The sequence below is a fragment of the Periplaneta americana genome, chromosome 11, assembly GCF_040183065.1.
Source record: "Periplaneta americana isolate PAMFEO1 chromosome 11, P.americana_PAMFEO1_priV1, whole genome shotgun sequence".
Classification (NCBI taxonomy): Eukaryota; Metazoa; Arthropoda; class Insecta; order Blattodea; family Blattidae; genus Periplaneta; species Periplaneta americana.
In genome coordinates this window covers 42,262,414-42,278,233 of record NC_091127.1, presented here as the reverse complement: position 1 = coordinate 42,278,233, position 15,820 = coordinate 42,262,414, and the positions used below count along the sequence as shown (strand labels likewise).

Genomic DNA, 15,820 nt, shown 5'->3' with positions numbered 1-15,820 from the left:
ACGAAAATATAAATCCATACTTCATAAGAACTTACATTTGCAAAATGTAAATTCATACTCCATACTTTCGTGGAATAGATCCATAGAAATCATACTAATTACCTCTGAGTAATGAGCACTAGACCCAACATTCTCAATGTTCTGAAAAAAAAGCTAAATGTGTTTATCACATCAATTTAATCATGCACAACCAAACCTGTTATGCCGGTATGCTTCCCATATGACATTTTGGAATTTTCTGAATGTGTTATTTAAGCACTGCAGATCATATGAATATAGCTCCGATTCTAGCAAAGTCATAACGATTGTAAAAAGATGTACATAAGCACAACGAATTTAGGTTTTTCTTTTTATAATAAATGACGATAATAATATAAACAACAACCATTAAAATGTTACATCTATTCTAAAAAATATCTACCAGCCAAGTTTATATACATTTAAATACTGATAGAATGTGTAATAGGTTGTTACTGTAATGAAGTTTCTGGGCAGTTCTTATAATTTTTACAGCTTATCTTTATACTTCATTCTTTACTGTATATGCTTGAAAATAACACTTCTCAAGGGTTAGAACATAAAACCCACTGAAGCACGAACCATTCCCAACAGCACAGATGCATGCATGCATGCACGCACACAAAATTTCCAGACACTGAATATATAAAAATGAAAAAAGGAAAGATGTTCTGAGAATGAACTACATACGGTAACATTATATAAATAAGATGCACACAAAAACGTAAACAGAAACCAAAGGTATACATTACTACCACAGTCTAGTACATACAGTCAGAAGCTTGAGGTAAATTTTTGCATTTCTTGACATTACAGCACTCCAAGCGGCTGGCTACTAGGAGTACTAGGGACAATAGACTGTGCCGGTACTATTTCGCATTGTTGCTTGTAAATACAAGTTGTGTAAACTGCGAAATGTTCGTTACCGGTTGTGATAAATGTTAATAACTAAAATAGAATAACTGGAATAATAATATGGGACAAGGAGGAGATGTTTAAGGTTTTAGGTTCAAAATAGGCCTAGTTAACACCAGAGACTCTCAAAGAATTGCTTAACTGAATTAGAATGCCCTTAAGAGAGTAATGTGGTTTTAGGTAATAATAATGAAGTGTATTAATTTCTTATGGATTGCGAAAATCAAATATCTATTATTTTTATGGCAGTGCTCATAAACTTAAACGTGGATCATTAATTGCTAAAACTCTTCTCGATGTACCTGGTTTTCCACAAGTGTTTTGTGAAGAAACTAAACTGTTGCTTTTGAAGATATATGTCAGTGTTAGATTGCACTATATAATTAAATTTCACAATGAAATGCTTCAATTTAATCGAAAGAACACTAGATGTTTAAAGTTCTGTACCTAGTCTGCTGAAATTTCCAGAGAAATCATCATTAAGCCTACTCCTTTCAGTAGATGTGTTTTAGATTGTATTCATTTTATTATTATTTTCATGTATTATTTTATTAGAGATATAGAAAAATGAATTAAGTTGTAATAAAACCGACTGATTTTTTTTTTTTTTTTCAATTCTGTTGTGATTATTATTGCTTAACCTCGTCCTACTTATATAACTAGGCCTACACTACAAGTACCAGAACACATAAGTTATACTCATTAATTCATATTTCCATTATTATTATTATTATTATTATTATTATTATTATTATTATTATTGTCTTGGATGCCAAGCTTCAAAATGACAGGTTATTCATTAAAATCCGTTCAGCCGTTTTCCCATAATTTCCATTATCAGTTCAAATTGTATGTATATATATATAAATATAGATTATTATTATTATTATTATTATTATTATTATTATTGTCTTGGATGCCAAGCTTCAAAATGACAGGTTATTCATTAAAATCCGTTCAGCCGTTTTCCCATAATTTCCATTATCAGTTCAAATTTTATGTATATATATAAATATAGATTATTATTATTATTATTATTATTATTATTGTCTTGGATGCCAAGCTTCAAAATGACAGGTTATTCATTAAAATCCGTTCAGCCGTTTTCCCATAATTTCCATTATCAGTTCAAATTTTATGTATATATATAAATATAGATTATTATTATTATTATTATTATTATTATTATTATTATTATTGTCTTGGATGCCAAGCTTCAAAATGACAGGTTATTCATTAAAATCCGTTCAGCCGTTTTCCCATAATTTCCATTATCAGTTCAAATTTTATGTATATATATAAATATAGATTATTATTATTATTATTATTATTATTATTATTATTATTATTATTATTATTGTCTTGGATGCCAAGCTTCAAAATGACAGGTTATTCATTAAAATCCGTTCAGCCGTTTTCCCATAATTTCCATTATCAGTTCAAATTTTATGTATATATATAAATATAGATTATTATTATTATTATTATTATTATTATTGTTATTATTATTATTATTATTATTATTATTATTATTATTGTCTTGGATGCCAAGCTTCAAAATGACAGGTTATTCATTAAAATCCGTTCAGCCGTTTTCCCATAATTTCCATTATCAGTTCAAATTTTATGTATATATATAAATATAGATTATTATTATTATTATTATTATTATTATTATTATTATTATTATTATTATTGTCTTGGATGCCAAGCTTCAAAATGACAGGTTATTCATTAAAATCCGTTCAGCCGTTTTCCCATAATTTCCATTATCAGTTCAAATTGTATGTATATATATATATAAATATAGATTATTATTATTATTATTATTATTATTATTATTATTATTATTATTATTGTCTTGGATGCCAAGCTTCAAAATGACAGGTTATTCATTAAAATCCGTTCAGCCGTTTTCCCATAATTTCCATTATCAGTTCAAATTGTATATATATATATATATAAATATAGATTATTATTATTATTATTATTATTATTATTATTATTATTATTATTATTATTGTCTTGGATGCCAAGCTTCAAAATGACAGGTTATTCATTAAAATCCGTTCAGCCGTTTTCCCATAATTTCCATTATCAGTTCAAATTGTATGTATATATATATATAAATATAGATTATTATTATTATTATTATTATTATTATTATTGTCTTGGATGCCAAGCTTCAAAATGACAGGTTATTCATTAAAATCCGTTCAGCCGTTTTCCCATAATTTCCATTATCAGTTCAAATTGTATGTATATATATAAATATAGATGATTATTATTATTATTATTATTATTATAATTATTATTATTATTATTATTATTGTCTTGGATGCCAAGCTTCAAAATGACAGGTTATTCATTAAAATCCGTTCAGCCGTTTTCCCATAATTTCCATTATCAGTTCAAATTTTATGTATATATATAAATATAGATTATTATTATTATTATTATTATTATTATTGTTATTATTATTATTATTATTATTATTATTATTGTCTTGGATGCCAAGCTTCAAAATGACAGGTTATTCATTAAAATCCGTTCAGCCGTTTTCCCATAATTTCCATTATCAGTTCAAATTTTATGTATATATATAAATATAGATTATTATTATTATTATTATTATTATTATTATTGTCTTGGATGCCAAGCTTCAAAATGACAGGTTATTCATTAAAATCCGTTCAGCCGTTTTCCCATAATTTCCATTATCAGTTCAAATTTTATGTATATATATAAATATAGATTATTATTATTATTATTATTATTATTATTATTATTGTCTTGGATGCCAAGCTTCAAAATGACAGGTTATTCATTAAAATCCGTTCAGCCGTTTTCCCATAATTTCCATTATCAGTTCAAATTTTATGTATATATATGAATATAGATTATTATTATTATTATTATTATTATTATTATTGTCTTGGATGCCAAGCTTCAAAATGACAGGTTATTCATTAAAATCCGTTCAGCCGTTTTCCCATAATTTCCATTATCAGTTCAAATTTTATGTATATATATGAATATAGATTATTATTATTATTATTATTATTATTATTATTATTATTATTGTCTTGGATGCCAAGCTTCAAAATGACAGGTTATTCATTAAAATCCGTTCAGCCGTTTTCCCATAATTTCCATTATCAGTTCAAATTTTATGTATATATATAAATATAGATTATTATTATTATTATTATTATTATTATTATTATTATTATTATTATTATTATTATTATTGTCTTGGATGCCAAGCTTCAAAATGACAGGTTATTCATTAAAATCCGTTCAGCCGTTTTCCCATAAATTCCATTATCAGTTCAAATTTTATGTATATATATAAATATAGATTATTATTATTATTATTATTATTATTATTGTCTTGGATGCCAAGCTTCAAAATGACAGGTTATTCATTAAAATCCGTTCAGCCATTTTCCCATAATTTCCATTATCAGTTCAAATTTTATGTATATATATGAATATAGATTATTATTATTATTATTATTATTATTATTATTATTATTATTATTATTATTGTCTTGGATGCCAAGCTTCAAAATGACAGGTTATTCATTAAAATCCGTTCAGCCGTTTTCCCATAATTTCCATTATCAGTTCAAATTTTATGTATATATATAAATATAGATTATTATTATTATTATTATTATTATTATTATTATTGTCTTGGATGCCAAGCTTCAAAATGACAGGTTTATTCATTAAAATCCGTTCAGCCGTTTTCCCATAATTTCCATTATCAGTTCAAATTTTATGTATATATATAAATATAATTATTATTATTATTATTATTATTATTATTATTATTATTGTCTTGGATGCCAAGCTTCAAAATGACAGGTTATTCATTAAAATCCGTTCAGCCGTTTTCCCATAATTTCCATTATCAGTTCAAATTTTATGTATATATATAAATATAGATTATTATTATTATTATTATTATTATTATTATTATTGTCTTGGATGCCAAGCTTCAAAATGACAGGTTATTCATTAAAATCCGTTCAGCCATTTTCCCATAATTTCCATTATCAGTTCAAATTTTATGTATATATATGAATATAGATTATTATTATTATTATTATTATTATTATTGTCTTGGATGCCAAGCTTCAAAATGACAGGTTATTCATTAAAATCCGTTCAGCCGTTTTCCCATAATTTCCATTATCAGTTCAAATTTTATGTATATATATAAATATAGATTATTATTATTATTATTATTATTATTATTGTCTTGGATGCCAAGCTTCAAAATGACAGGTTATTCATTAAAATCCGTTCAGCCGTTTTCCCATAATTTCCATTATCAGTTCAAATTTTATGTATATATATAAATATAGATTATTATTATTATTATTATTATTATTATTATTGTCTTGGATGCCAAGCTTCAAAATGACAGGTTATTCATTAAAATCCGTTCAGCCGTTTTCCCATAATTTCCATTATCAGTTCAAATTTTATGTATATATATAAATATAGATTATTATTATTATTATTATTATTATTATTATTATTATTATTATTATTATTATTATTATTGTCTTGGATGCCAAGCTTCAAAATGACAGGTTTATTCATTAAAATCCGTTCAGCCGTTTTTCCATAATTTCCATTATCAGTTCAAATTTTATGTATATATATAAATATAATTATTATTATTATTATTATTATTATTATTATTATTATTGTCTTGGATGCCAAGCTTCAAAATGACAGGTTATTCATTAAAATCCGTTCAGCCGTTTTCCCATAATTTCCATTATCAGTTCAAATTTTATGTATATATATAAATATAGATTATTATTATTATTATTATTATTATTATTATTATTATTATTATTATTCCATTGTACTTTTATTGTAATTTATATCATTGCTAACGTTTTTGTTTTACTGTCTTTGTGCTGAACTGTAATTGGCCACTGGCTGTTGTACAGCACATTAAATATAAGTAAGTAGATAAATAAATAATTATTATTTTGTTGTTGTAATGGTAACTGCAAATTAATATTTTATTAGTTTCCTAGTTCATTATCGCTCCACTCATTCAAGGCTATATTAAATTTCAGTTCGTTTTGCATGAACACCCATAAACAATATTATTACTATTTCTTGTATCTTCGAGTTTATGGTTGAATTTAATATACTTCATGAAAATAATAAATAAACCTATAGGCTATATTTAATATTACAATAATGGAAGGAAGGTGTCAATTTTTCCAAAAGAACACGAGACAACAAAAGTATTACATATTTTGTCATCTGCTAGGGTAAAGGTCTGTGATGAAGCGATAGTAGTGATCTTAGTGGCTAGCTACTAGCAAGTACAACTGTCAATGGATGCATATTCCTTATGTATCGAGCTTCATGACTGTGCACTACTGGTCAAAAGTTTTCGATCAGCTATGAAAACAACTATATACTTTATTTCAATATACAAACACATCGGAAAAACTAAATAGACCAACAAAATAAATATTTTCTTTCTCTAGCATTATGTTATGAAATTGAAATTCCTGTTTTAACCACAAATCCATAGTTGTGATAGGTGATCGAAAACTTCTGACCGATAGTGTATATACTAGACTGTGTTACTAGTATAGCACTTAGGTACAAAATGGCCCATTGTGCACAAGAAAAACCAAGACAAAATCATTTACGTTTATATTCCTTCTTTGGCGCTTCTTCTGTTATTTCAATTTTAACAGGCACCTTTCCTTCCTTCGTCTCTTCCGTTTTTCCGAAAAGACTAGTGTAGATTCTGAAAAAAGAAAATGATGAATGTAGCTTTAATGATTAGCTTAAATAAGAAATATACAATATGACACAAACAGTAATTATAACAAGAATTCTTTCTCTCTTTTTCTTTTCTACCTCTAATTTCAGTAGAATATGAGGAGCTAGTCACATACAAGTCTACCTAATACATATTGGTGGTTCTCCTATGACGACTGCTAAAAACATGCAAAATTGTAAATATAAATGGAAAAATAACGAAATATTGACAAAGAAAATTACAGTACCAGCATCAGAAATTTTGTTTATCACAAATTTCATAAACAAGGGTAAGTTAAATATATCAAACCAAAACCACCTAAATTAACCATATAGACTATTAATGTTATGACGTTTGAATAAAATATTGTATATAATTGCAAAAGTGACACACATTAAAAGTATCACTTCATCATAACAATCATATTCCCCAAACACATCATGTTTTCTTAATTTGAAATACTGTACAAAATAATTTTGTAGATCAGACAAATCAGTACAAAATGGAACTATAAAAATTGGAGACTTATCCTTCGAAGAGGTGGAAAAATTCAAATACCTTGGAGCAACAGTAACAAATATAAATGATACTCGGGAGGAAATTAAACGCAGAATAAATGTGGGAAATGCCTGCTATTATTCGGTTGAGAAGCTTTTGTCATCTAGTCTGCTGTCAAAAAATCTGAAAGTTAGAATTTATAAAACAATTATACTACCGGTTGTTCTGTATGGTTGTGAAATTTGGACTCTCACTTTGAGAGAGGAACAGAGATTAAAAGTGTTTGAGAATAAGGTTCTTAGGAAAATATTTGGGGCTAAAAGGGATGAAGTTACAGGAGAATGGAGAAAGTTACACAACGCAGAACTGCACGCATTGTATTCTTCACCTGACATAATGAGGAACATTAAATCCAGACGTTTGAGATGGGTAGGACATGTAGCACGTATGTGCGAATCCAGAAATGCAAATAGAGTGTTAGTTGGGAGGCCAGAGGGAATAAGACCTTTGGGGAGGCCGAGACGTAGATGGGAGGATAATATTACAATGGATTTGAGAGAGGTGGGATATGATGATAGAGACTGGATTAATCTTCCTCAGGATAGGGACCGATGGCGGGTTATGTGAGGGCAGCAATGAACCTCCGGGTTCCTTAAAAGCCATAAGTAAGTAAGTATAACTAAGACAAATCAGTAATATGACAGATAATGTAAGTATGATGAGCATTATACTTACGACGATTTTACATTTTCGTACACTGACTGAAGTTGTTCAAGGAACGTTCCCTCTTCTTGTAACACGATCTTAAGGAAGTCATCTGAGTAAGGCACATTGTTACCCAGCCATCTTCTAAAATCTTTGTCGTAAGCAGCATAGGCAAATGTAGCAACAGTCGCTACAGTCAATGTACCAACAGTGTATTTAAACCCTGTTCCACTAACAAAAAGGAAACAATGGATTACATTAACAGATCATATAATAAAACGTATATCTATGTCAGTGGCGTATATTGGTTAAAGGGTTTGGGCTACCGCTGACCCTATTATTACACAAAATATATCTAACAATTACTTTAATTTTAATTACTATGGTAAAACTAATAATACAAAATTATTACATTATGTTATATTATAAACTTTTTCTTTTGTAATTTCCTTGGGCTACCCCCGGTAGCCCGCAAAATACGCCCCTGATCTATGTCACACAATAAATGAAAAGGCAGTGAAGAAAAGGAGAAGAGGAAGAAGGACATGAAGTATGAAAGGCTGAAAGAAGAAGAGACATCCCATAACTTGTTAGAAAAACAAAATTTGTGACCGAACTTTGGATCTTTCACACACTCTTAATTAAAATAAACTCAATTTCTTCTCGTAATAACAATATCAATATCCAAGTAACCAAACCAATGTAGAAGGAATGAATTAAATCAGGGATGTCAAAGTTAGGCCTACCTACTGGTAGCTGTGGCATGCCTCATGCTACTATGGCTCACTACTACCCCATCAGCACACCCCTTGGTCTGAAACTGAAGTAACTTCTCCGAGTTCAGTATTTGTACTTCTACAGCAATGGTTTGTGGACGAAGCACTATGAAATATTTTGATCCCAACTGGGAAAAGCTGTTTTATGTGAGAATTTTGGTACATAAATGAAGTTTTTGCTGTATAATCAAATACTACAAGTAAATAAATATACTATAAAGAATCATCATAACGAAGCCTAGGATCCATAGGCACTAAAATGGCTAAATATGTACATATGGACTGAACATTATCAATTATGGACTACGAATTTTATAAAAATTGACTTAAACAATGCTCATGAAATCTGTATTTTTAACAGTTTATTACATAAATACGAGCCATAGAAAATAAATTTAAAATTACTAAGTTTGACATTAAAATTATTGGGGTACTTTCTGTGGAGTAATTAAAATAAAGCCACATGAAAAAACCACAATATTTCAAATTCTGATTCTAGTAAAGTGAATTTTAAATATTATGCAACAAGAATTTCGAACCCATAAAATATGGAAAGAAAATGTTGACTTTGTAGAGATAAGTGGGTTTTCCTCAAATATGTAAACCACTCACTGCACCCATTAATATGGCCTAAATATGGAGAATAAAATCTGTTTTATATGCAGCAATTTCAAATATCATAATCTGTATATATATTACAAAATTTTCATGGCAATGGGTCAAAAAAAATATGTATTCACATATAAATCCTAGCCCTGACTGCGATCTAATATATAAATATGATTAAAAACATGTGGTAGGGGATGAAAGCACTGATTTGTTAATGCGTTTGAGGGAAGAGCTTTCTCAGTAAGTAGGCCTAATATTTAATTATAATATTATACAACTCCTAAAAATCTTCATGTTTCGTTTTTAACAACTTTGGATATTTAACATTTATTAACTACCACAGTTGCAAAGAAAATTGATATAGTTACTAATACTGATATATATTCGACTGTCTATTAGTTATGATAAAATTATTTATGCTTGACCATGCCAAAATGTAGTAATTATACACCCGGGAGCAGTCCTTTAATGCATGTCATTAAAGTACACCTATTCATTAAAGTTCAGGTTTTCGATTATTCTCGGATATGCAATCGAAAGACAACTAGGGAAACGTCACGAATGCTGGAAATCCAATACTGTCGCAGAAGGTTATGTTCTGTTACTATAATAATTAGCGTTAATTGTAAATAATATTCAAATAAATTCAATTTGTCATCTCGTTTTTCAATGTCGAATTCAATTTCAAGGTTATATCAAGATTAATTTTTATCTTACTCTCTAGATTATATCAAGGTCGTCGACATTCATTTCCCGGAAAAAATCAATACTTTCACGTCTGCGCACATCTCACAATTTATGAGGTACACTATTGCACTCACGCAACAATAACATGAATACTTATGAATAATTTCAAGTTAGAAATATGGTCGAGCATAAAAAGTCGTATGAAACTTGCCTATAATGTTAGTAATTAAGACGTGAGGATGTTTATGAAATGAGTGCAAGCGAGTTTCATAATTTTCATACGTTGCATAATGTACTATTATTTAATTTTAGGCCATGAACGAATGTTCACCTGAAACTGTATTAAGGGTTAACTGTGAAACAGTAAGTAATAGCTTCTAGATACCATCCATTCACAGATTGACATTTTCTGTTATGAAACTATTAAAAAACCAACATGGGACGAATTTAAGTTATATTAATTTGAAAAACAGTCTAAGCATTTTCGTATCTGACATGATTTCATCAATATAGAAATGAAGAAGTAAAAAGAGGAATTCAGAACAGCCGTGTACTCTCCACACAACACACAGCATAACCTAGTCATATTCAGTGCAGTGTTACTGATGCCACAGTGCCTCACTTGTGGCAGTGACCTTGCCATGCCTGAATTAAAGGCACATCAATACAATAAGGAGCATTATCAGAAACTACAAAAGTAATAAACTGCCAGTACTGAATATCTGCAAGGAAATTTGAAATATATAGAAAAACGGGAAAGCTGGTGCATATTGATAAACAAAAGATAAAAATATTGCACTGTGTAACATGTTATGTTAAATTATTGTTTAAACAGCGATAAAGTGTCAGCACTGATGTAATTTCTCAAATAACAACTTGTATGAGCAAATTTAAAACAAGGGTTTCATTGTATGCATAAGGAATACTTTTTTTATTCAGATGTTCAATCCATTTCTTATTATATCTTTATCATGGAAAAATGTTATTGTTGTTTTCTAATGCCAGGCGTTTGACAATGAAGTCATTTGACCTCTTGCACTCCAATATTTTTCAAAGATATTATATAATGGAAAAATAAGTTGTTTCCAACAACAATTTAGATTACAAAATTCAGGTAATCGATTAACTCATTTTTTTTTAATTTCATTTATTGTTTTCCATAGATCTTACATTAGCATTGAAGCTTTAAGGTGTGGAACAAGTCAAGAGTTTACAATTTTTTGGAGAGATGAAGTAAGGCAGTCAATGTTACTTATGTCCCACCCACTATAGAGACATAGGCCAATTTTACACATATTTAGTATAACTTGTTGCTTCTTTAACAGGTTAGGTTTGGTTAGTTTAGGTTTTTGTTATAGCCTACCTTGCATATAACACTATAGCGCAACATTGGCAGTGATAAAAGTGAAATATTCGTTCAGTGGGCGATGGATACTCTACATTCACCAAAATCTCTACTGGTAAACAATAATGTGATTCTAAATTGATACTTACCCTTTACTCTTGGTTGGTTCGGCATGTCTTTCTGCATAATTGCGAGGTACAAAATACAATGTCGGTGGGTTGTGTCGTGATATCTGAAAATATAATCATAGCTCACATTCGGTACATAGCGCAAACCTTTTACATAGGCCTACAGGTAATACTGTCAATAGCCTAAGTAGAATACACACCACTGCCAATATTTAATTTATACCAGTCACTTCAAACGTATTAGGTACATTTATAGATTTTTGGTTATTTTACACTTCTTAATGACACCCGAGAAATCATTATCTTATCACCTAAAACAGCTCAACGAATATAAAAATATGCAATTGCAAATGCATAACACTACAAACACACAAAATTTACATTAGACAACTACGATCGGTTTCAACAAATTTTCAACCACAAGGTGTGAGAAGTTTAAAAAAATAAACATTACAACAAAATAAACGCTTAAATAGAACCCATTTCTAACGTAACATTGGCCCATATTTTTTTGTAGCGCAGTGCAAAATTTAATCTTGTAAGCAGTAATGTTTTATTTGCAGAGTGTTTACATGAACAGAGGTCACTCTGGAACAGACTAGGCTTACAGATGCATTCGTAGGACTGCTTATAATACACACCTAGTAAATATGTATGGATTGATGATGTCATTTTTATATTTGGGAAGTGTCTAGCATATTCATACTCGTAGCCACCTTAACATTTGGTTGGTGTACCGAAAGTTTCACACAATTAAGCTTTTAACTATTAACAGAAACTAAAATCATGTTAATGAGTTAATTCAATAGAGAAGAATAGGTAGGAATAGGAAAGTTGTCGCCTATATAATAGCCTAGAATTAATGAAATAAAAGAAGTAAATTCGATAGATAAAAATGTACTAAATAGTACAATATTACAATGTATAAAATCTCAATTTGACACAGAATAGACGAATATAATTCTTATAATAGTGGCTTAAGAAAGTGGCCTAAATGACCGATAGTCATATTTCCATGGTAGCAACCGACATGGTCAGGTTATTGATTGGGAAGAGTGTAGGTAAACGTTATATTAAAATTAATAACACGTCTATCTTTCAGATTATAAAATATTCTTTTAAAATACAATACATACCCGTGGTAACCCATGGTACGGAAATTTTACACCAATTCGGAACATTTCCAGGCGCCTGACCGGCAGCCAACCAACAAGGAACGTCGGGACATAAACAAATGTGTCACGTTCAATATGGCGGCCCGCGAAGTATAATAAACAGTAAAGATGTTGCGAATGATTTTCGGAGGTTTGTTTATATTTTCATTTAATATCACTTAATAACCTAGACGTAGTTAGTTGTTCTTGTAATACTAAGTAAATTATATGATACACAACGTGCATATGAGCATGAACTTGAAAAATTATTTGTGAAGTATTAATGTTTTAGGTTAAAAACGACTAATTCTAGTGCCGATCACTAGTATGTTAAAATATTGTACCATTCGAAAGTAATTTTTAATATTTTCATTCAGAATATCTATAGTAGATTTATTCTTACTTATGTGATAGTCAATATTATATTGCAGGCACACGCAATAATTAAATTAATAGACTTTAGCCATTTTCCCATGATAAGATATCATTATTCACACAATTTTATCGTATCGAATGCTGTTAATTGTCCAAAGATTTTACATGATGAAACTATCATCCAACTATCCATTTGATATTAAAAAAAAACACACAGGACCATTAACCTCGCCATACCACACTTTTCATGTAGGCACCGGTATATCTGTATGTTTAAATAAATTTGCATAGTAGATCACGCTCATTACCTTGGTGTTATAATATATATGCACCATAAAAAAATGTCTGCACAAATCCTGTTTCTTGATTTTCCAGTTGCCAGGACAGTTGGTCAGGCAGGAAGAAGAATAACTGCAGTAGATTTACCTTCTATTGCAACTTCACATCTGAGAACTTATGTCTCATTGAGGTCAACATTACAGCCATTACAGTCAAGTCTAGTAAACTATAACATAATACAAGCACCAATAACTAGAACACAATTTTGGAGGTATGACATTAGATTGTAATGATTATTACAGCCTTCATGTACTATTATCCCTTGTACTTATGTGATGTAGAACCTAAACTAAATTTTTACATTTCCAGAGATGGTATCATACAACCAAAGATTTTGAGTCTACTGCAACCACCGATTAGGACCGTCACGAAAGTCTCTATAAGGAAAGGGAAAAGGAAAACTGTAAAGGCAGCAATAAAGCGTTTTTATCGGCTGGCTTGGTATGTTGTATAAAATTTTGCTGTATATATAATAGGCCTATTACTTGGCTTTTAGAGAACCCAGAGGTTCATTGCCACCCTCACATAAGCCTGCCATCAGTTCCTATCCTGAGCAAGATTAACCTTATTCTTTTGCTGTGATCGCGCAAAGAATCAGTCTCATTCCGAGCTTATATTGGGGTTTCGTAACAATCTCTTTTTTTTATGGTGATGGGTTGTTAGCCCTTTGCCCAACCACCGAGCTGCAGAATCATCCCTTATTGGCTGTCTGCGACTTCTTATTCAAAATATTCGTAGCTATCCTCCATATCTGGAGGCCATCTATCTGCAACCTGAGGACTCACCATGCCATGGTGATAGGGAACCTCAGTACATGGCTACTAGGCCTATATAGAATGAAAATGTTGTTTTCTAATGCCAGGCGTTTGACAATAAAGTCATTTGACCTCTTGCACTCCAATATTTTTCACTGTCATGGTTAGCCACTGAAGCACAGATTTTGAGGTGTTCCAAATCCATTTCTTGATTTGAATTGCACAATGGGCAGTTAGGGGACTGATATATTCCAATTCTATGCAGGTGCTTGGCCAAACAATCATGGCCTGTTGCCAATCTAAATGCAGCTACAGATGATTTGCGTGGTAAGTCGGGAATTAACTGTGGATTATGATGTAGAGTGTTCCATTTTTTCCTTTGAAATTATGTTATCAAATTTTGTTTGTTGAAGTCTGTGTATGTAGATTTAATAAATCTTTTCACAGAGTAATACATAGATTTAGTAACAGGTCTGTAAGTAGCAGTGCTGCCCTTCTTTGCTAAAGCATCCGCATTCTCGTTTCCCAGGATTCCACAATGGGATGGTATCCATTGGAATACAATTCTTTTATTGAATGTTATTAATTGAGAAAGCATTTTAGTTATTTCTGCTGTTTGAGATGAAGGTGTGTGTCTAGAGGCTATTGATAGAATAGCTGCTTTGGAATCTGACAATATAATTGCATTTTTAAATTTATTGATGTGGCATAGAAGATTCCTGAGACTTTCACTTATTGCAATGATTTCTCCATCAAAATGTTATTGTTGTTTCGATGCCTTGCATCTAGCAATGAAGCCATTAGCATTCGTGCTCTCCAATACTTCTGGGCTACAGTGTCTTCTGCAGATAGTGCATTGCAGGTCTTCAAAATGAAAATGTTGTTAGGCATAATTCAGTTGTTCAGTATGTAATGAATATCATTGTTCCTATTACGTATTTTCTCGAATATCCCACGCCCTCGAATAAGCTGCGCACCCCACTTTGAAAGGCAAAAAGAAAAAAAAAAAAAAAGTCGCGATAAATTAAAAACAAATATAGTTCAGTTAATTTTATTTATTTATTTATTTATTTATTTATTTTTTTGCTGCAAGTAAAGGATCACAATCTCATACTTTTAGTGGTACTCATTTTCAGAATTGAAAATATAAGATGCACAGGCTATAGGCCTACACTTATCACGCTTGAACTTGATTCTGATAATGCACTGCTAATCCAAGTACTATTTAACAATTGAAATACTCGTACAGGAAGATAATGACATGCCCTACCACCTTAGGAGTTACGCAGGAGGAAAATTGAGCAATGTTGCCAACTGCATTTCAAATAAGCCGCACAACTCTATTTTTTACTTTTATATTTCGGAAAAAACGTGCGCAGGGTTTTCGAGATAATACGGTACAATGAAACCTCTCATTTATGGACATCGAAGGGACGTAACAATCTGTCCGCTTCTGGGAGGTGTCCTTTATTGGGAGGGAGGCTCCTCAATCTAACAGTAAATTTATAATATGCATTATGTATCCCTTCAAGCTTTAAATGAAATGTATTATTGTAGTTTAATTCTAAATACAGTATACTGTACTACAGTAAATTCTTTGCAACTTTGAACTACAGTAGAGATAAGACCAAAAAAGGAAAATACAGTACTGTGCCATGCAATTTTATTCTAGGTCTACAGTTATGCAGTACTGTAATTTAT

The 15,820-nt window shown here is 30.1% G+C and overlaps 2 protein-coding genes across 4 annotated transcripts in view; one reads left to right on the top strand and one right to left on the bottom strand.

Annotated features, from left to right (window-relative positions):
* The window catches only part of Mitofilin (inner membrane mitochondrial protein mitofilin), a 51,068-nt gene extending 38,299 nt beyond the window's left edge, over positions 1-12,769 (bottom strand). The window contains exons 1-4 of the mRNA XM_069839368.1: positions 12,633-12,769; positions 11,518-11,600; positions 7,982-8,182; positions 6,633-6,733 (exon numbers count right to left, since the gene is read on the bottom strand). Coding sequence (XP_069695469.1) covers positions 6,633-6,733; positions 7,982-8,182; positions 11,518-11,600; positions 12,633-12,677 — 430 coding nt within the window. The 5' untranslated portion in view covers positions 12,678-12,769. The remainder of the gene's footprint in view (positions 1-6,632; positions 6,734-7,981; positions 8,183-11,517; positions 11,601-12,632) is intronic.
* Positions 1-15,820, top strand: part of LOC138708965 (uncharacterized) — a 267,711-nt gene that overhangs the window by 58,737 nt on the left and 193,154 nt on the right. The window lies entirely within an intron of this gene.